Source organism: Vidua macroura, chromosome 7 (assembly GCF_024509145.1).
Source record: "Vidua macroura isolate BioBank_ID:100142 chromosome 7, ASM2450914v1, whole genome shotgun sequence".
NCBI classification, from domain to species: Eukaryota; Metazoa; Chordata; class Aves; order Passeriformes; family Viduidae; genus Vidua; species Vidua macroura.
This window is the reverse complement of record NC_071577.1, coordinates 14,994,622-15,014,673: the sequence shown is the minus strand read 5'-3', so window position 1 is coordinate 15,014,673 and position 20,052 is coordinate 14,994,622. Positions and strand designations below refer to the sequence as shown.

Genomic DNA, 20,052 nt, shown 5'->3' with positions numbered 1-20,052 from the left:
AAAGGAATGTCAGTGTTTGGAAAAAAATATTTCAGAGAGATCTACAGAGATTAGAGACACAAAAATAAGGCTATGCAAACTATAGTTGTTTCACTACGTATTTCACAAAATATTTTCATATCTTCAGTACTGGTGTATGGATTAACCAACTTGCTCTTTTTCACCTCACACAATTTACCTGGAACTATAGAGTAACCTCTGTAAACAGGTCTGAGAAGTGAAGCCAGAATTTACTACACCTTGGATTGAGTCAGATGTCTCAAAATCTGCCCAAAGCCTAGACAGTCTGGGTTCAAAGAAACCCAAAGCACAGGGATGAATTTTAACCACACCTCTTCAGGACTGAGGTTGCTCCACCTACTCAGGATGCAAGTCCCAGCATAATTGCTTACGCCTATGCTTACAACAAACAGAGATCTTATTTTCCATTTAAAGTGCAAAGATTCAGTTTGCACCTTTTATATAATGAGGAATGGTTCCTGACCACCAAGTGCAAAGCTGATGCAAATCAAATCTAAATCAAACTCAATGACCTATAGATGTTCTGAGGATGTTCTGAGATGCTCCTGGTTTGGTGGTTTCAATACATATTAATTTGTATTTTTAAAGTTGCTTTTTGTAGTCAGCTACATTTGTCAGACTATTTTTCTGTTTAGTGGATGCAAACATGTTTTGAGGAACACATGACCTTGACTCCACAAGGACTTAATTATTTATCCATAGAAATGAATGTGAGATAGGGAGAACCAATGCAAGTTTCTGTCTACTGCTCTGCATTTGTCCTCTCTGATAACAGTTTTGCTTCTAAATCCTACCCAGTTCTTAGCCTCTAATGAGTTGGGAGCTGATATATCCCTATAAACCTGCTACTTGTGATAGAGGCAAAGCAATTTATTAGATGCTCTGAAAAACACTTTGCTAGTTAAGGGCTCAGTGTATAAGTCAACCTTCACTCTTTCTTGGCCTTCAATAAAAGCAAAATTAACACCATGTCTAATAAGTCAGCAGTGGGCTCAGGGGATGAGGCATAGGACATCAGTCTAAGCAAAGAGACAGCTAAATCCCCCAATATTTATTTGACCATTCTAGTTCTGATTCTTAAGCTCTATGAAGACACAAAAAGGTTAATTTTAAATCCTCCTTACTTTGCAATCTAATTTAAAGAAGACTATATGACCCAAATTCAGCACTTAGCATGAACTTTAATATGGAATTTACATGAATTGGTAGTCCATATCCTTTACATAAAATGCTAAATCCATGAGATTGGACGTAGCATTTTATGTATAGGATATTTAAGTTGCTACTTGTTTTTTCAAGACAAATAGGCTCCCTTCTTTTAAGAGAAGAGAAGCAAAGCTTGTGGAGAAGGGAACAATCACTTCTCCATTTCAGGTTGAAAGACTAGGCAAAGGGAAATTACACTAATTTTATGTACCTTGGGTGCAAACCAGAAATTGAACTCTGATTACTTCAGTATTAGAAACACAGACAATCTAACAACATAGAATAGATCAGAAAAAGCGAAAGGCTAAACTCTGATCAAAAGTAATAGTAGGTGAAATGCTGAAGAAATGAAAGGCTTTTTGTTTAAAAGTTATTCTTCTCCCTTTTAAAATTTTTCTATGAAAACCTCTGTGTTTTCAAACTATAAGAGAAAGAGACGTTTTTCAAATATTAATATTTTTACATACCAGCATTCCTAGCCTAAAATTAAGTTTTGTCCTTGGGAAAAAAACCCAGGACTTCTCTTGTTTAACTTTCTGCTTGCTTCCTGAATAGAATAAAGAAAACTTTCTTTGAATTATTCCCATGGTAAAGCAAAGTAGAGAGTCTGCTTTTTCTCAGACGTAAGAGAATATCTTATGTGGTTTATTGAGGGAACATTAAAAAAGTTTTACATGATTTAGAACAGCCAGAGCAGAGAAAAATAACACTTAATTAACTTCCTTGGGAATACATTCTGACCCCACCTTAAACTGCAGAACATCCAGTGACTCAACATAATAGTATATATTTGGAACTTCTCAACTCCTAAAAATGGCACTACAGAAAAGGAAGCTGCAGAAGCATTTTACATTCTGGATTATCTTAAATTCATATGCATCTATTTAAAATCAGAAAAGTTCCCTTAAAATGGATGTATATAAACATTTCATTCAGAATATTACAAGGGGTAAAAGCTGGTTCGAAACTTCTGGGAGCTTGAAAATTATTGATAAACAGAATTAATAAACTTCCAAGCAGCTTTGAGAAAATGATCTCTTTTTATCAGAAATACATTATTGCCTGCTGGAGTAATGGGAATTAATACTTACTTACCCAAAAATGCCTTCAGTTCCTACTATGACAAAATGTGAGGTAGGCTATAAGGGAGAATTAGTCATCTACTATACTTATTTAAAATATTTCAAGACACTCTACATTGGCATCTGATTTAAAAAGCCACATTCATTTGTTACCTTATCTGTTAACAAAATGGATGGTTTAAAACAGGCTAAAGCAAACATTGTGCTATGCAGACAAGATTAATTCAGTTCTGAGTATAAGTGTATTTCCACCATGTTATCCGACTGTGGCTAGCACAAGAACCTCTGCTGTTTCTCTTGCCTTCATAGCTGAAGGCTGTCAGGCTGCAGAGTCCCCTTGAGCATGGAGGAAATGGAGTCATTTCACGACTTTCCATAGTATCTTCTAGCACATACATGTGAGAAATTATCATGTATTTCCAAGTAACTTGGTAATCAACAGTAACACTTGAAAATCTTGCAATTCTCAAGGGTCAATCTGACTACATCAATCAGACAATTTTAAAATTGGTGTTATATTTGGAAGTAAATATGAAACGATGGGAAAACAGAATAGAGAAATTCTAAGGAACAACTGTTTTTGAAGTTATAAAAAAACTCCATGCACAACATGAAGGTCAAAGAATATCCTGCAATTCATGAGCAGGCATGTACAGGCAACTCCAAGCCTAATTACTGACCTAGACCCTTCCTTTATGTCACTACCCTAAAAAATCAGGCAGAGTTATTTTGGAGAGGTTAACTGACTGATCATTAACTGAAAACAGAAATTACTGCAACAGGAAACTGTTCAGCATTTTATGATGAAAACGTGTTCTCTGAAAGCAGAATGCTCTTTAGCATACAAACTTCTCAACTGCTGATTTATTTTCTTTGCATTTTCTTTTAGAACAGAACACCCTAAAACCAAGTTAATTTAAGCTGATGGAAAGATTCAAAACAATTGCAGCAAAACTAAGGTATGGATTTGAAATCTAATGTAAGATGATTAGAAGCCCATCACACAGAAAGGCTGAAAATTTCTGAAAGCACTGGATTTGGATACATTTTGTAGCCATAGTGTTTAAAGCAATCCTTTCAGACTTGTCTCCTCAGCTGTTCCTTCTGGACCACTTGCCAGCAAATGAACACCAACAGCAGTCCTAACAGCAGTAATAAAACCCTCTGGGGTCAGTGCATCCCAGAATTTTTCTCAGCACTATTATAATAAAAATCTCTATATCCTGTACATGTACACAGAAATAAAAAACAGAGAGCAACTTCAGTGGAAAAAAATGCATAGAACCCACAAACTGACAAGGCAAGCGGGTGAAAGCAGTAGCATGGCCCCCAAATAACAACAAAAAATAGGCTAGGTGAGGATTTTCTTCTAATAAGATACTGGAAAAAGAGTCAAACTGTTCTGTATTTCAAGTAATCTTTTAAAAATGTAAGACCTGATTACAAGAAATTAAAATAATATTTTTAGGAGACAATGCTCAGCCCATGCATTTCAAAAATGATTTTTTAAAGTTGTCCTTTAAAGCTTCTAAATGATATCTCAAACTTTTTTCTTGGTCACTATCCAATCATGTTTCAATTATAACACAACTGCCAATGTGGTTGATTACACAATTAAGCAACTAAAAAGAAAATTTAAGTTTCAAACTTTAAATCTTAAGAAGGTTGTTGTGGCAAGAAAATGAGAAGCAAAACCAATAACCTTTATAGTATCTTTTAAGTTTTGGGGTTAAACTAATATCCTGCATATTGAAGATGTTTTTATTATTAGCTCAGGTAAAAGTCTTATGCTAAAATTAAAAAACTTTGAATACAAAAAAAAAGCAAAGTTCAGTTTTAGATAATGACAAAGCAAGCAGAATGCCCATAATAAATCTGCCTCTTTCAAAAAAAGAGAAAAAATGGTCTTCTTTTTTTTTAATTTCAGTGCTATATCAGAGTAATTATTATTTTTAAAAATATTATTATTATTATGCTTTAAAACATTATTATTTTTAAAAAATATATGTTTTTCATTCAAAAATTAGAATACTTATAATAGAGAAGAATCAATGTATAATAGTAATCTGTCAACCCCAGCAAACTGTTTGAGTAAAGCAGAGCAAAGAAAACAAGAAGCTCTGTTTTATGAAGAGATTTTCCTTGCCTTTTGCACTGATGAGGAATTATTTTCTTTTACTTTGGAAAACCTTATTAAATATCACAGAATTCATAATAAAGTGGGAAATTAGAATACTCTAGAGGACCAGATAATTGTTCCATCATACCTGATATCGGCCAGTGGCCAACATCAGATTTTTCAGAGGAAGACTACAATTACTTCTTAGGAATTAAAGATTTTAATATAGTGCCAGGCACTATGGAACAGCCACTCAACTGTAAAGTTGGAAAGATAATTCTTCCCCAAGGTTACTCAGAATGTGAAGTTCTCTAAAATCTACACATGTAGTCACACTGCCTTGTTATAATCCAGGCTAAAACCAGCAACCCATCTTCAGGAACATTAGGCAAAAGTAACCTCTGCATGGCTCAAACCCCAGAGCTTCAACTGTCAGACAGTCAACACTTACCTCAGATCCTTTGGAGAACTTTACCAAAACAATGATTTAAGGATAAATTAGGCTTATAACATCAGAATGCATAAAGTACATATGCAACAAACTAAAAACATAGCCAAGAATTTCCTGCCAGCTAGTTTTACCGAACTTGATTTTCTTTCATCACATTCTCTCTTTTCCAATCTGAACCCAGCTGTCGGAAGCTATTTGACACTCTTTAAGAAAAAGTCTGTCTTCGTTAATTTGTCTTAATGACTTCATAGATACAACTTCGATTTACATTTGGATAACAGAAGTGAAAACCACAACAAATCAAAGTAAAAGTGGAAAGCAATGCAGTGAAAGGTATGGGGCAGTTTTTAAAATCTGAACACATGAATAAAGATACCAGCAAAGAGAAAATGTCTGATGCTTAGATCAGGAGATAGTATAATTCTTTAAGGGGAAGGGAAGTTTGTCAGCCCTACTCAATGTTCATGCACATATGTGAGGGGTAGTTCCCTAGTGGGAAGAGGAGACTGAAAGTAAGTAATCTCTCTCAACGCCTTACCTGAATGTGAATCAAGGTGCAACCTCTAGCTCATAAATACAGAAAGAGTTGAAAGCTAAGAAACACTTGGCAAAACAAGCCTAAATTCTGCTATCCTTGAGTGACAGTCCAAGAGATAGAATGTTACATTCTATCTTGCAAAAATATTCAGGAATATTGTGAGGACATGTTGTATGGCATTATAAAACAGACTGCATAGATTTTGCATAGCTAAAAAGGGATTCTGTTTTCACATGAGCTGGTCTGGAAAAAAACTTCAGTGCCTCAGCTATGTAACCAAGCTTCCTTTGTTTCAATAAGCTATGGAGTTAGCAGAGCCACAGTAACTCACTAATCCTGCTATAAACCACCATAAAAGTAAACTATTTTAGCCTAAAATAACATGTCTATATATGTGTTCGCCACATGTTTAAACAATGAACTCTGCTGACGAGCAATAATTTGGGCACGTGCCTGAGCCTTTCATGCATCCAAATGCACTCAGCTGAAAGTTCCAGTTTTCCCAAGTTGTGTATCGTACTAGGCAACAAACTATCATCAGGCAACTTTAGTTTTGTAATTAATATTTATTTTTCAGCAAGAAAGATATATTCATAGGCATACATGTATCAAAAGAATGCATCAGCAACTAAATTCAGCCTTCCTAAAGAGAGGCCTTCTCCTACTCTTCTGTCATGTGAAATTTGTATTGAATTACTTGCTCAGCGTGGGTGGACATTTCTAAGCCATGGTTTCATAATCACATAGCCACACAGCAGCACAGTTTTACAGCAACCTCTTTAAATTTCCCTTATTGCAGTGCATTCAGGATTGTTTTCCCTCCACTGCACAATCCGAGCCTGTATCTGCACCTGTCTTCACACATAAGGGTGTTGTGTTGACTTTTGTGACTGCCTGGATTACTTAAATACCCTGCTGCTTCAGCATAATGACAGGAATATGCAATGGCTGGTTTCCCACAGGAGATGAGATAAACGTTCAAAACCCTGTAAATGAAAATAAAAGAACCCGAGGTAAGGTCACATTCTTAAGCCCACTTATAAGCGAAGCAGCTCTAGCATTAACTCTGATAAAGTCAGACTTTAACGTTCTGATAAAACCTACTTGAACAAGCCATACCATGTAAAGCAAGCTACTTTTAATGGCCGAAAATAAAACAAGGTAATGCTTTAGCCTACTCTCAACTACACGAAATAGTGTGATTTGAAGGAGAAAACGACTAGTACAGTTGTTGAAATGAAACTTAGCTAAGAGGTAACTTTTCCGTAACCAAAACCACTCGGCCGAGGCTGACAAAAAGACGCCACCCCGAGGTGTTGTGGAGCAGTTTTCCAGCGCCTGTGCTGCAGGAAGCGAGGCTTTGGGGCTCCGTGCGAGCCGCGCTGAGCCACTTCCCGACAGCCCGGCCTGCATGGCGGCGGCGGGCCGGGATCCCGGCCGGACGGGGCGCGGCGCCCAGGGAAGGAGGCGCCCGAGGCGGGCCGGGAGCAGCGGCCCGGGAACCGCAGCTCCCGCCATTCCCTTCGCGGGGCGCGGCCCGCCGACCCGGAGCAGGAAGCACAGGATGGCGTCCCTTGACCCCAGGGAGGCACTGAAGAGCGAACGGGGAATGATGGAGGTGAGCCGGCACCGGGGAATGAGGAGCGGGCGGACGAGCGCGCGGCCGCCTCAGCGTCCCCTCAGCGCCCGGCGGCTGGTGCCGGCTCCCGGCGGGGCGGGCGGAGCGCCCGCGGGCACGGCCGGCCCTGCTCCCTCGGCTGCCGGCCGGCCCTGCGGCTCCGCCCCGGGCGGCGGGGCCCGGCGGGAGACGGGGCGAGGCGAGGCGGGGCGGGCACCGCGGGCTCGGTGCAGCCGGGATGGGACCCGCGCCTTGCGGTGAGGCCACGAGGCAGAGGCCGCTCCTGAGAGAAGCTGCCGCCTCCCTGTTGTGGTAGTGCTGTGGGAAGGGAGGTCCCCCTGTTTAGGGGAGGGACTTGTTCTCCCCCTGCCTGCCCAGCACAGTTGCTCTCAGGTGAAGGGGTGGCGGAGATGTTTGTGAGGTGTATTTCGAGGAGCAGTTTTTATTGCCTTTTCACCCTTTTTATTTTACTTGTTGCGGTGCAAGAGTGACACTGTCTGGAGAGTTTATCGGATGCCCTTGACACTCAGTTACTATCAGAATGCACCACTGATTTTTAAAAATTATTTTTTAAAGTTTTAATGTGTACGTTTCATACCTTTTGGTTTCATTGTTAAATATGATTCAAGTTTTTCATTCTCTGCCTGCTGCACACAGAGTAATTCAATGAAGCCAAAAGGAAGCATTGTTTTTAGAGACAGCTGCTAAAATAGCTTGATTAGAATTTTACAAAATCAAATATTTCTGTGTGTAACTGGTTGTTTATACATTTGTTACAATTTAAAGGATTTTTTGGTTGTAAAACACTGAAGCTTAACCTTGAATAGATATTATTTATTTACTCTTAATCCAACAGTTTAAGATAGTTCCCACTGTCAATATCTTAACTAACGCAGAATTTTGCAGTCTTTCCTTGGAGATATGAAAAATCCTTTGTGGATTTATAGCTGTAGTCCCTCTTTTAAAAAAGTAAGGATCTCAGGCCACCCAGATTTTGGTAACATAAATAAGGCATCTACGTAGCAGATTTCCTTAATATTTTTAGCTTGTGGGTTAAGCTTGACTTCAGATGCTAAGCAAGCTGTATATAGTTTGAGTTCAGACTTATTTCTTTGTCCTGTACACTATGGTTTTTCAAAACACTGATATAAAGAGAATAGGTTTTCCTCTAAGAAATTCCTCTAAGACAATAGGCCTTCCTCCATCCTCCAACATACTGCAGTTACCACTGCTTAGCATCTTTGAGATGAAACTAAACGTTGGTGTGTCCAGGTGCTTTAAATCTCCTTTTGGGGCAGTGGATGGGGATGAATGGTTGTGGTGTCCCCTTCTGGCTGTGGAGCTGCCTGACTGCCTCACCCATGGGGTAGCCTCCTCTGTGGTTGCTACACTCTTGCACACTTTTAGCTTTATCATATAAGATTGTATGTAAGACTTAAAATAGCAGGAAGTTGACTTCAAGCAGGTAGAACAAGTGATTTTACATAAGGCATAACTCATGAGGGATAGTTTTTTGTGTTTTTTCCTTCACTTTCTTTCGGGTCCTGGCAGTTGATCTATCAGAAAAGCTTTTCTCAGATGCCAGATGAAAAGGTTTATTTGAAAACCCGGGATTTCTTGTTTATTTTGTTTTTTAATATTATTACATAAATTGCAACACAATGGGAAGTAGAAGGAGTTTGGTGTTTTGGTGGATTGCGTTGTTTTGGGGGGTGAGGGGGTGTTTAAATTGAGCTATGAAGATATTCCTTCTGGCCATAACTGCTATAACAGCTCAGGTATTTTATCATGAGCAGTGCATATTCTGGGAAATGACAACAACGTTTAGTACACAGGGCCCATGAGGAAGAAAGAAGAAACAAAGTTATTCCAGAAGGAATGGTTAACATTTATATAGGAAAGACTGTCAAAATTACTTCCATATTAGAAAAGATGTGCTGCAGACTTAAAAAAGATTTGTTCAACTGTTTGCAAAATGGTACAGAAAAATTTACATGTCTTAGGGCATGGAAAACATACATTATTAATGTTATTTTAAAAGGCTCTTTAACTTTTGTGTTGCCAGATGGGATGAGAGAAGTGTCCTGCACTGCAAATGGCCTCCTGTTTGACATTTATTGCTTGCTAGTCTGGAGTCAGCTTTGGTGGATGAGGAAGGTTGGTGACTCTAAGGTATCTACCTTACATATATCTCTTGTCTTAATTGTTAAGGCAACTGAGGAAATTAAGTAATTTAATTAATTTGACAAGGTTATTACTTAATAACCTAACAGAGTGTGGGCTGTGCTCATAAGTATAGTATTTGATTTCATTAATTAAAAGCTACCCCCTTCTATCAAAGCTAAAATGTATTGTTAAATGTAATATTAGGGTAACCTAGTAAAGCAGAAGTTTCTTTTTAGAATGCAGCTTTATTTAAATCAGGTATTGGTCTATAGCTGAAACAGTTCAGACTTCTAAAGAGCTTGTAGCTTGGAGCTTCAGGATACAGTGGGTATGAGCATGGACTGACTTTAAACATTTTTTACTTACAGATGTTTGAGAGAATCAAACGACCTGATGAAGCTTCTGCTTCTTCAGCACAAGGTAAGAAGTTGAAAAAGTTCAAAATAGTTTTTGTTGAACTTACATTTAAAAATGTAATAACTGTCAATAGAAGTATTAGCTAATCTTGTAGTTCAGTTGCATACTTTGATTTCTTAAATTTCATTACGGAACTTAGATGGAAGGAGTGACTTCTGAATCATCCACAAAGTTTCCATGTAGGTGTAATTTTCTTGTCCTGTTGAAAACTGTTGGAGACACTTCACATTTTATCTCAGTAATCATGGATGTTGCTGTACCAATGTAGATTGCCTAGTCTTGAACCCAGACGAATCAGTAGAAAAACTCACTCACCTCAGCTATGAAAGAGTAAAGCTTATTTTATGAAATTGTTGGATGAACTCTGCTGACAATAGAATCTCATCATGCTGTTTTGAACTTACTAAACCTTTTATCTTCCTTTAAAATAGTAGTTTTGACAAATGCAAGAGAAGTAGAGATGTAAGAGAAGTAGCTAGTGCATGTAAAACTCTCCATCTCCATGATACTCTGTTGGTTTTTGTGTTTTCTACAAGTGTATTTGGTTGGTTTATTTCTTGGTTGTTGTTTTTGTTTTTCTGTAGGAATCCAAAGACATGGTGTTGAGGGCTCTCCACGACAGGACAGCAGCAGCAGGTAAGTTAGGTGATGATCTAAGTGGCATCCATCTTACTGCTTACCAAAGTAAAATGGGAAGAATCTGCTTTTCAGCCTTATCTGTTACGTTGTGTAATGGATGACAGTGACACAAAATTGATTGAGTGTATGATTGGAGGTCCTTTGTATCTTACACCCATGTACTGTTAAAAACTGTGGGGAAGGCACATTGTAGTGCCCCAAACTACTGTGTGGATGTCAAGTTTTTTTGGTCTTTTCTTCTTTTATTTCAAAATACTAACAAACAGATGAACAAAAAGATGACTCTGCCTTTTTCTTTGGAGGCAGTTATTTTCAGATTTCAGCTAACTGTGCCTTCAAGCTGTCTTTGTTCTGCATTTAAGGAAGAAGTTCTTTAGTGACATTTGCTTGAGAATACTTTAAAATACATAGTCTCACTTACCATTACAATTCTAAAATGGAAACATTTATCTTGCAAGTTTTTCCCATCTCTGTAGTAAGATAGATATTTAGAATTTCCATGCTAAGGACATGGATTAAACAACCCAACATGTCTTGGCAATATTACATGCTTCTTTCAGTTTACACAGAAGAGGACAAGAACATCCTCAGCCTGGAGCATCCACTGTGCAAAATAGACAAGGATACTGCAACTGTTGCCACGTACACTACAGTAATCTGGAACAGGTAAGACAGCTTCTGCATAATTTGGCAGCAGATAGCAAGGAGTACCTAAGGCTCAACTCATAAATATCAGTTTCTACACCGAACAACCAATACTGAGTGAAAAATAAGCGGTTTGTGAATTGCACAATATGTGCCCTCAGAAAGATACCTTGCTTATTTGTTACCTGTTGTAAAAGATGCTGATGGAGTGGCACAGCTGCTGCAGTCTGCTTTTCTGAAGTGCCACACAGCTCTGCATTGCATCCATTATGGTTTTCTCTGCGTCTTTAATCTTGAGATCTCTATATATTTTAAAGTATTGGGGTTATAGTAATATGTTAGATATCAAGGCTGGAGACGTTTGATCAACCATTTTTGGTTCTTTTGTCAGTCTCATGTCTTACAGACTTTTTCAATGAGAAAGTAGAAGGCTATTTAATCTTCTGCACTCAAGAAAATTCTTGTTAATTTGAGTGAATTACAGGATGTTTGCTCATATGAATTTCAATAATATTAGAAGTAATTTACAGATACATTTATAGTATTTGTTCTGGTTAAGAGACTTGTGAGCAGCTCTGAGATTTGTGAGAGTGTTTGTACTAGTTAGAAGAGATTTGTCAGCAGCTACCAGAACCACTAATTTAAGTTCCTACTCAGAAAGGTGCTTCAATACATTTTGGTATTATTTGAGACTGCCTAAACATACTTAAAAAACTCAATTAAGATTATTTTAAAATAGTAAAATAAAATGTTTCTTATTTAAATATTTTCATAGCAGTTGTGTAATGTTTAACCTAGGAAGGAATTTTTAGGAATAGGCCTGTGTGTTAGCAGTAGTATTAGACTAATCATCTGTTGCATCTTTCACCAGCATATTTTCAGCTCCCAGCACAGACATTTTACGACATACTGTAGGAATCGTATGGGTACCAGTAGCTTGATGGAGCGTTTCCTTCAGGATGTTTTGCAGCATCATCCCCACAGATACCATGACAGCAGGTATAATACAGAAGGCTTACATTTTTTAATACATGTTAGTGGAATGCATATGTTATGAATTCCTGTATTTGTCCTACTGCTGAGCAGTAAATTTGGCTCATTTGAGCTGAAACTTGTTCAATGGAGACAATTGCTGTTTATATGAAGACAAAACTTCACTACTTAGAGATTTGAAACAACAACATCACTGATAGCATTTAAATGTGAAGACCTGAAAAAATATGATGTGTATATATAGGTCAGCACTTACAGTGGCAGGCTGTATAATCTCACATGCATTTACAAATTCTTAAAATTTGAGCTTTATCTGTTTTATTCTAAATATTATAATTCTGGGCCTTACACATATATATTTTTAGCAGTATATTTTATGTATGTTTGGAAAGAGCTCATAATTCTGGTTTGTTGATTATGTCAGGTAAGTATTTACATGGGTTTTTTTTCGTTATCCTTGCAGTTCACCTGTTCAATTAATATTTGAATTACATTAATTGGCCAATTCATTAATGCTCAGATTTTGAAAAGTGTTCTCTTTTTTTATCATGTGCATGTTTCAAGAGTGATAAGAGGATCAGTGTGTTACATTTTTCTCTGTAGATAAAGGAAAATAAATTATACCTCATTTGTTATGTTTTGAAAGGCAGACAAAAATTCCAGTTTAATCCCAGTACAGTTTCTCAATATACAACTCTGCTATATGTGTGACAAACAAGCAGAAGGATGTTCTGTCTGAAAGCACTCATTGGTATTATCAGGGATGTGCTAGAAGTAGCTAATATGCATGTCTATACCAGACTAGCCCAGGACATGATGTTCACATCACTATAGGTAAATAAATTGTCCTCCCATCTTAAATAAAGAGATTTTATTGCACTATCAAGAATATTCAGCATTTTTTGCTGTGGAGAAAATATAGGATTCACTTTAAAACAGGCTTCTCTGGAGGTATCACTAATAAAAGGTTGTTGCTTTGGTGAATGACACCTACTAACAAGGAAAAACAAGCTATCCATGTTCCTCTAAGTTGCTGGAAGAAGGAACAGAATGAGAAAAATAATATACAAAAATCTAGATTAAGTTGGAGGAAGAAGGGGGGACAGTAATCCTAAATTTAGACAGAGTTTGGGGGAAGAAAAGCAAAGATGGAAAAGAAAGCATTAATAGATTTATGCTGTGGTCCTGCTCTGAAAAGAAAGTTGTGGTCTTAACTGACACTCGAGGTAAGATTTTGATTTTCTCCTTTCTCATGTTAAAACATTTGGATTTATGTACAGTTTCACACAGTTCTTTAAATAGCTCTTTTTGCTATTTAGCTGAATTCATAAAAGGGATCTTTATGTGTAATTTTAAAAGATTATGGAAATATTTGTAAGACTTGATTTGTTTTACAGAACCAGTATAACTAGTAGTTATGCGGAAAAAGGAAAAATTCATCAGAGCTTTGCCTTATACAGAATTTCAAAGGATATTGTTCTCCCCCAGTAAAAAAAACAAAACAAAACCAAACACCCACAAACCACCAAATCATTCCTTCCTCCAAACACTTGGTATGTAAGTTTTTTACCTAAGGAAATAGTATTGAGCATTTTAGAAAGTAAATCTTCATTCTACTTAAGGGGGTAATTTGTAGCAAAACTGTCAAAGGTTCCTAACTATATAAAACTATCATTCTATTCTCTTCCCCCCAGGGACATTTGCTTAAAAGTCATTTTTGAGAAGTGCTTGTAGGCTGTTAACTGAGCTAGAGACCTAGGAGTTGGCTATAGTTTCTCCATATGAAAATCTATTTAGTTTTATATTCAGTCGCAAGGTCCAGATGCCAGGATGCAAAGATGTTTCACACAAAGATGGAAGAACGCTGAAGTTAGGAAGTTAAAAAATTATTTCTGTTGCATCTGGCATTCCCTTTAGATCCTATTTCAGAGATGACCAAGAATTCATGCAAGGGCAAAGCAGCATTTCAGATTATAGGCATTGTTTGATCCTCTCATGTATTTGGTTACTTTGCATTCATGTAGTAATAGTTCTTTTTTTAATGTTTCATTATATGAGATTTCTCTTGCTTACTCAGTCCTATATCCCTTAGCTGTATGTAGTCTTAGTTATATAACCAAAGAAATTGCTGTACTATAAAATTTGTTCACAATACTTCTGTTAGCTGATGTCTGCTATGTATTAAAGTAAGCATCTGTTTGGGTCTCACAAGACGGTTATAATTTTTGAGTGAAACACAATATTCTTTTCTTCAGTGATATTTACATATTTTAGAAATTGTTTTCATTGAATTTGCCTGGCTGCTACACATTGAAGGCTTGTGGGTTCCTGTGTTGCATAGGAAAAATAGTCCATATCTGTCAGCTGTGTTAATTCTGGAAGACACAAACCCTTGTGTTTGAGGCAGTCTTAAAGACAGAACTGCCAGTTACAGAGTATAAAAAAATCCGTTGTCACAGCAAGGCTGAACAATCCTAACTTGGCTTCTTGCAGGAGTGAGTCAGAAGCTGTGGTATGTGTGTGAGAAACAGTAAACATGAAATTCCTTGGCCACATGTGCAGAGTTCCTATCAGGCAGCCATGTTTTGTAGGGAAAAGGGAATTTATACTCAACAGTGGTTTTATACTGTGTCCTATTATTATGTTCCATAATGCATGTGTCCATAAGGCCGTTCTTAGTTGATGATTGCATAAAGAGGGTGCTAGACTAATGCCCAAATTGTTATCTGTAGCTTTGTGGAGCATTTCACCCTCCATAATTTTAAAAAATTTAATGTCTCTGAGATAGAGCATCAGAAATAGTAATTTCAGTTTATTCATTAGAAGTGATGCAGTCTAGGTAATGACTCTTAAAAAACCCCCACAGTGCTGTTATTTGAAAAAAATTTAAGCATATTTACAGTATTTATCTAAGCTGTTTTTTTCTCTCCTCCCCTTTAGACCAACCTATGATGATATGCCATTCCCTATCACTCTGGAGGCTCCTAGGATTTCTTGCCTATCCTCAGAAGAGATGCAGAAAAAGAGGAATAGTGAGAAACAGATTTCCAGCAAAGACCAGGAGTTCATTAGTGAAATAGGCTCTTCTGTTCCATGCCTGTCTCGTGAGGGCACAAAGAAAACTTTTGTTACACAAGCAGGTTTTCAAAAACTTCAAAGAGGCCAGGAACATGTTCCAGGAATATCTCAGCAGTCTATTGGCATTTGTAGTGATAAGAAATGGGTAAATCTGAAATATGCTCGAATTGCAGATCATAGCCATGAAGGTCAGTCTACTGCTGTACCTCAGCAGTTTTCTCTCAGTCCTACAAGCCACAGATCCTCTGTTAATCCTAAAACGGGAAAAAGTGTTAGGGACTTGACTGCATCAAATCTGTTTCTGCATAGTGGATGTGATGAAAGAGCAATGGGGGTCTGCAGTAAGGATGTTTTATTGAACCCACGCTTGAATCCTGCTCCAGCACTGGTTCACCCAAAATGCCCTTCAGTTTCTCATCAGAATCCTACACACAGCCACAGCAATTCTTCCTTTATTACCTCAGGTCAATCTCTCTCAAAGCGAGATAGTTTACGAACTCAGGATGAAACTTTGGTGTCTGATCTCCATCTCAGGGATACTGTGGGTATCAGCAGCTCCCTTGATCTTGGGACATCCCCACAACTAGCAAGATGCAAAAACATAAAGACAAACAGGGGTGATGAAAGTTCAGTGGATGAAACTATTGAAGATGTAATTGTGAAATACTGCCATGAAACTACACCTGAAGAAATTTATTTCAAAGAAGAGAATAATCCCAGTGTACCTTTTTCATCATTTCTGGACCGTACTAATTTAGAGGGCTCTGAAATGAGTTTTGACTGTGATGCACCAATACAGGTAGGAACAGATTTACCCAAGGCAGCTATAAAAGATATAGAATTCCTGAAAGAGGTCCAGGTATGTTTGCAAGATAAAGACTATGGAACACAGCTCTCTTCTGTTTTAAAAACTGAGTCATTAGAGAAAATAGAAGCAGTGAAAAAGGATGTTGTAGTTCATACCGAAGAACCAGTTCTTCCAGCCCTGCCTCACGTGCCTCCTTCTTTTGTGGGAAAAACTTGGTCTCAAATAATGTATGAAGATGATATAAAAATTGAAGAACTTGTGCGTGATTTCAGGGAAGGTCGTTTTCGCTGCTACTTTAACAGTGAATCCTCAGCCAATTATAAAGGGAAGAGAATGAAGAAGAAAAAGCAGAAAGATGAAAAAAGGATCAATATCATTGAGGGTAATAGAACAGAAAGTGTACCAGTTAAAGCATTGCCAGAATTTAATGATGCTTTAAGTGGTGGCTCTGATTTTGATAACCCATCTTTAGCCTCAGATACACTATGCAACCCACAAATTGTAAAAATGCCTAGGAAAAGGACATGGCGTCTGGCTTCAAGGTGTCAGGTGGTTAAAGTCAGCCATGGCACCCAAACAAGTTTGCTGAACTACCCTGCAGCAAAAAGGAAAATGTCTAGAAGGGAATCCGATCCAGCTGATCAGAAAGCAAGCATAGCGTGGCTGGAGAATGAAAAAACTCCAAACATGAAAACTAGATTATGTGCCCTTAAACTTCCAGAATCCTATAGCAAGATCATGAGTCCTGTACAGCCCAAGACAGTGGTGTATGTACTCTCATGCCCAGAGGTAAAACAGTGCAAAGGTAAACCTCTAGATATTCCCAAAATGAGGAAAAATCATCACTCCACAGATAGCAAGGACTCTGTAAGATATAAATACAAACAGTGTTCTCTCAAATATTATGACCCACTGACAAATCGAATTCTGAAAACACCTCCAAAGAGTACAGTTGGAGAAAAGGCCAAAAAGCCCTCTCATGTTCGACAGCTTTTCAGAAGTCTCAGCTTTGATGCAAACATGAAGAAACTGGCTGATACACAGAGAGAAAGCATGCCATCAAAGTCACTCAATTGGTCAGACTTCTGTAGTTCTTCTTCAGCATCTTTCCTGCCAGATCGAGATAAAGGGAATGATGCAGCCTCAAGTCAAAAGGCAGATGGACCGTCTGTTACCACAGAAAGAACAGATTGTCTTGTATCTGAGAACTCTTTTAAACACCTAATCATTTCACCTTTGAACTCTGTGATAGAAGGAGATTATAGATTAATTCCATTTAATAGAATTACCAAAACTCCTCTGACCTCCATCAGGAGTGAGTGGTCAGAGAGGGAGAATCCAAAAGCAATATGGAAGAGAAAAGAAGGCACTAACAAAGAACCAGTTTTTTCCAGAAAGGCTGCAGGATCTAAGTCTGTCAGATGTACTCTTGCAAGGAGAGGAAACAGAGTAACCACAGGCAAACAAACATCCAGAACTAAAAAACAGCAGAAAGAGGGGGTGAGAAGACAACTTCAGACTTGTGCCCAGAAATCTGCTTTCTCCATCCATAGGTGCCAGACAAGGAAAACTACAGTGGGAAAGCACCCTAAGAAAGAAAAGCCTGATGCTAAAAAGTTAAAGGTGAGGAGGAAACCAAAAAGGGCCTTTCTGAACTCAACAGTTGTAACAGTAATTCCTGAAAAAAGGCAGAAAGTCACATCAGAATCTTTTCCCAAGAAGCCAGAGCAAGCTTCCTCCAAAGTCAGAAACTGGGAAGTAAGTGGAGATCGGGGTCATCCTGGCAGTGTGAACCGGCCCTCTAGGAGAACTTCTGCTGTACCATTACTTCGAAACTGTCTTGTTCTACCAGGTGAGAGCTAGCTACCAAAAGAACTTTTTTTTTCTTTTTTTTATAGCCAGCACCTGGAAGAAGGAAGGAGGAAAAAAGGAGGTCACAGACAATGCAGTTGAAGTGCTAGAGCTCCAGAAAGCGCCAAGCCAGTCTAATGTGAAATAAATACACGTGTAAACTCAGCTCTTGCTCCTGGAATATGGGGACACAATGTATTGCACTGTTCTACTGTGTAAAGCTGCAAAAGTTGTGTATTTGATTTAAAAGCACTTATAATCATATTTACTAGTCTTCACCGGTACATCAGCAAAATGACCTTGAATGGTATCATATTGTTATTATGGTATTATCAGTGCATAACAGTGCACTATAATAAGGTAATTTAGAAGCTGTGTTAATTAATTGTGCCTATTTTAATTTTTTTTACATAATTCTAAAGTGCAGAAGATGACTCAGTTGCTATGCTAGAAATTTAATGAAGATACATCAATCAGGGCTGAATTCTGTGTATGTATTTTGTGTTTGTATATATGTGCACCTTCTTCAACACATAATATATACTTGCCTGTGGAATGGCATTAAAATTAATACAGTATGATACAATTCAGATCAATTCAATGCTTTCTTGAAATGAAATATAATTTTACACATTTTTGTATTGACTTCTTTGTTCCTGAAACCATGTCCAAACCTTTTATTTTTTTTGGACTGAAAGTCACTGTGGGCTCTCATCAAGCAATAACGGACCATGCTGGTAAGAAAATATGTCTCCTTAGGGGACTGTTCGAATGGTAGTAGCTGAAATGAAATTTGAATTCTAAAAGAAATATAGGGTTATGTTTGGGGACTTTTTTTATTTGTTTTTAATAGCTTGTTGATTAAAATTGTAGGTGAATTTCACATTCCTTAGTGGGAGGGATGGAAAAATTATAATGCAAACAAATAGCAGTAAGTTGTTTTAGAATGTGAGCCTTGAGTTTGGGGTTCTATGCTTTTCTGGCTTTATTTGGGGTGGTGTTGGTTAAATTTTTATGGACTAGAGTTCAAACTTTTTTTCTAAGTTTTCAGTAAAATATTTAAATAAACCTAACACAGCATCCATCTAAATGTATTAGAGTTAAAATATTTGGTTAAAAAACCTGGTTGAATTAAAATTATATTCCACAGAGATTCAAGTTTGGCCACTGATGTTCCATCTACTATGGTTTTATGGCAAAAAACCCCCAAACCTATGGTGGTTTAGCTTAGTTTTCTTTCTTTTTTTAATAATTGTTATGATGACAGTTTATTTGATGTGGTTAGGAGACATAAAGCCAGTCTTATGGATGTTTCTGTGCTTTAAAACCCAAGATTAATGGTTCATTTACAGTAAATTAAGCACGCAGTTAAACATCATCATAATCCAGGCTCTGGTTTTCAAATCTTCAATGTGATACATTATATAATCTATTTTACCTTGAAGGTCTTCATAAATTCTCTAGTGGTACAATACATTTTTCAGAACACAAGAAAAACGTGGAAAACACCAGACCCTGCTGTCTCTGGCATTGAACATATCTGTGCATTTTCCCCTCAGAAAACAAACTGTTCTTGATTCTTCATTCACTTCTTTCTGAAGTGTCAAGGGTCACAGATTTGGACTGAGATAAAGGTGGACTTGGTAATGGTTTCTTATAATATACAGTATCTGAAGGAAATATAAAAGCTGTCATCATAAACCACATGTTCAGAGAATATTTTGAGGATGGTTTTAATGTATATGCGTATTTCTTAAGATAAATAAAAGATGTGCATGTGTCAGCTGGAAAGTATGTTCCTTTACAAGTCAGATATGGTCTGACAGATGTTTTATTTGTTTTGTTTTAATTTATTTTATTTTTATATAAAAGTTGATTTCTTTGGATGGCTTTTCCTATGGTTGTCAGTAGACACAGAATCTTATGACTGTATTGCAAGTCACTGGAAAATGAAGGGCTATAATACAAATTTTTATAGCCTTCAACTAATTGTGCCTGTATAATTTAATATTTTGTCTAATATAAAACTGATGTTTTTAAAGCAAAGATTTAAAGGAATGGTTTTTATAGAAAGGCTAATTTTTAGATAAAGCAAAAGAAGATTTTTAAATAAAGTTTGTTTAAAGCAAAGCTTTAACTATAGATAAGTCCCATTCTAACATATTTTTATGATACAAGAATGTTTTCCTATCTAACTTCTTCCATCTTATTTTTCACAGTATTTCACATGTGAAGAGCATGAATTATTTTTTGTGTGAATAAGTTTTAATGCACATTGTACTTTAAGAACACTAGTGTGTATTTGTTTAGAGTCAAAATACTGTTCTCCATACTCATTCATTGTACATTTGTCTTATTCCAGTGCACAACTTCCCCTTGAAATCTTGAGTAATAAAGATATGTTGAGGACTATAAAATTA

The 20,052-nt window shown here is 37.2% G+C and overlaps 1 protein-coding gene across 3 annotated transcripts; it reads left to right on the top strand.

Moving 5' to 3' along the window:
• The first annotated feature begins 7,221 nt into the window (after positions 1-7,221).
• ZDBF2 (zinc finger DBF-type containing 2) lies at positions 7,222-20,052 on the top strand. 3 transcript variants are annotated; one of them, XM_053982834.1, is made up of 8 exons: positions 7,222-7,292; positions 9,101-9,207; positions 9,570-9,621; positions 10,203-10,254; positions 10,818-10,923; positions 11,774-11,901; positions 14,836-15,161; positions 17,680-20,052. In XM_053982834.1, the coding sequence occupies exons 1-8, from the start codon at positions 7,274-7,276 to the stop codon at positions 17,778-17,780; spliced, it is 891 nt and encodes a 296-aa protein (XP_053838809.1). In that variant the 5' UTR covers positions 7,222-7,273; the 3' UTR covers positions 17,781-20,052. The 3 variants fall into 3 exon arrangements, with proteins under 3 accessions (XP_053838809.1, XP_053838808.1, XP_053838807.1); XM_053982833.1 differs by lacking the exons at positions 7,222-7,292; positions 9,101-9,207; positions 9,570-9,621; ... (2 more) ...; positions 11,774-11,901; positions 14,836-15,161 and adding an exon at positions 15,168-17,404; XM_053982832.1 differs by lacking the exons at positions 7,222-7,292; positions 9,101-9,207; positions 9,570-9,621; ... (2 more) ...; positions 11,774-11,901; positions 14,836-15,161 and adding an exon at positions 15,168-17,539.

What these genes read in the sequence shown, in the direction of transcription:
- ZDBF2 (XM_053982832.1), top strand. Translation starts at nt 15,302, where the DNA reads ATGGGGGTCTGCAGTAAGGATGTTTTATTGAACCCACGCTTGAATCCT. An exon ending in CCAAAGTCAGAAACTGGGAA is followed by an intron (nt 17,540 to 17,679) that starts GTAAGTGGAGAT and finishes TTTTTTTTATAG; the next exon opens with CCAGCACCTGGAAGAAGGAA.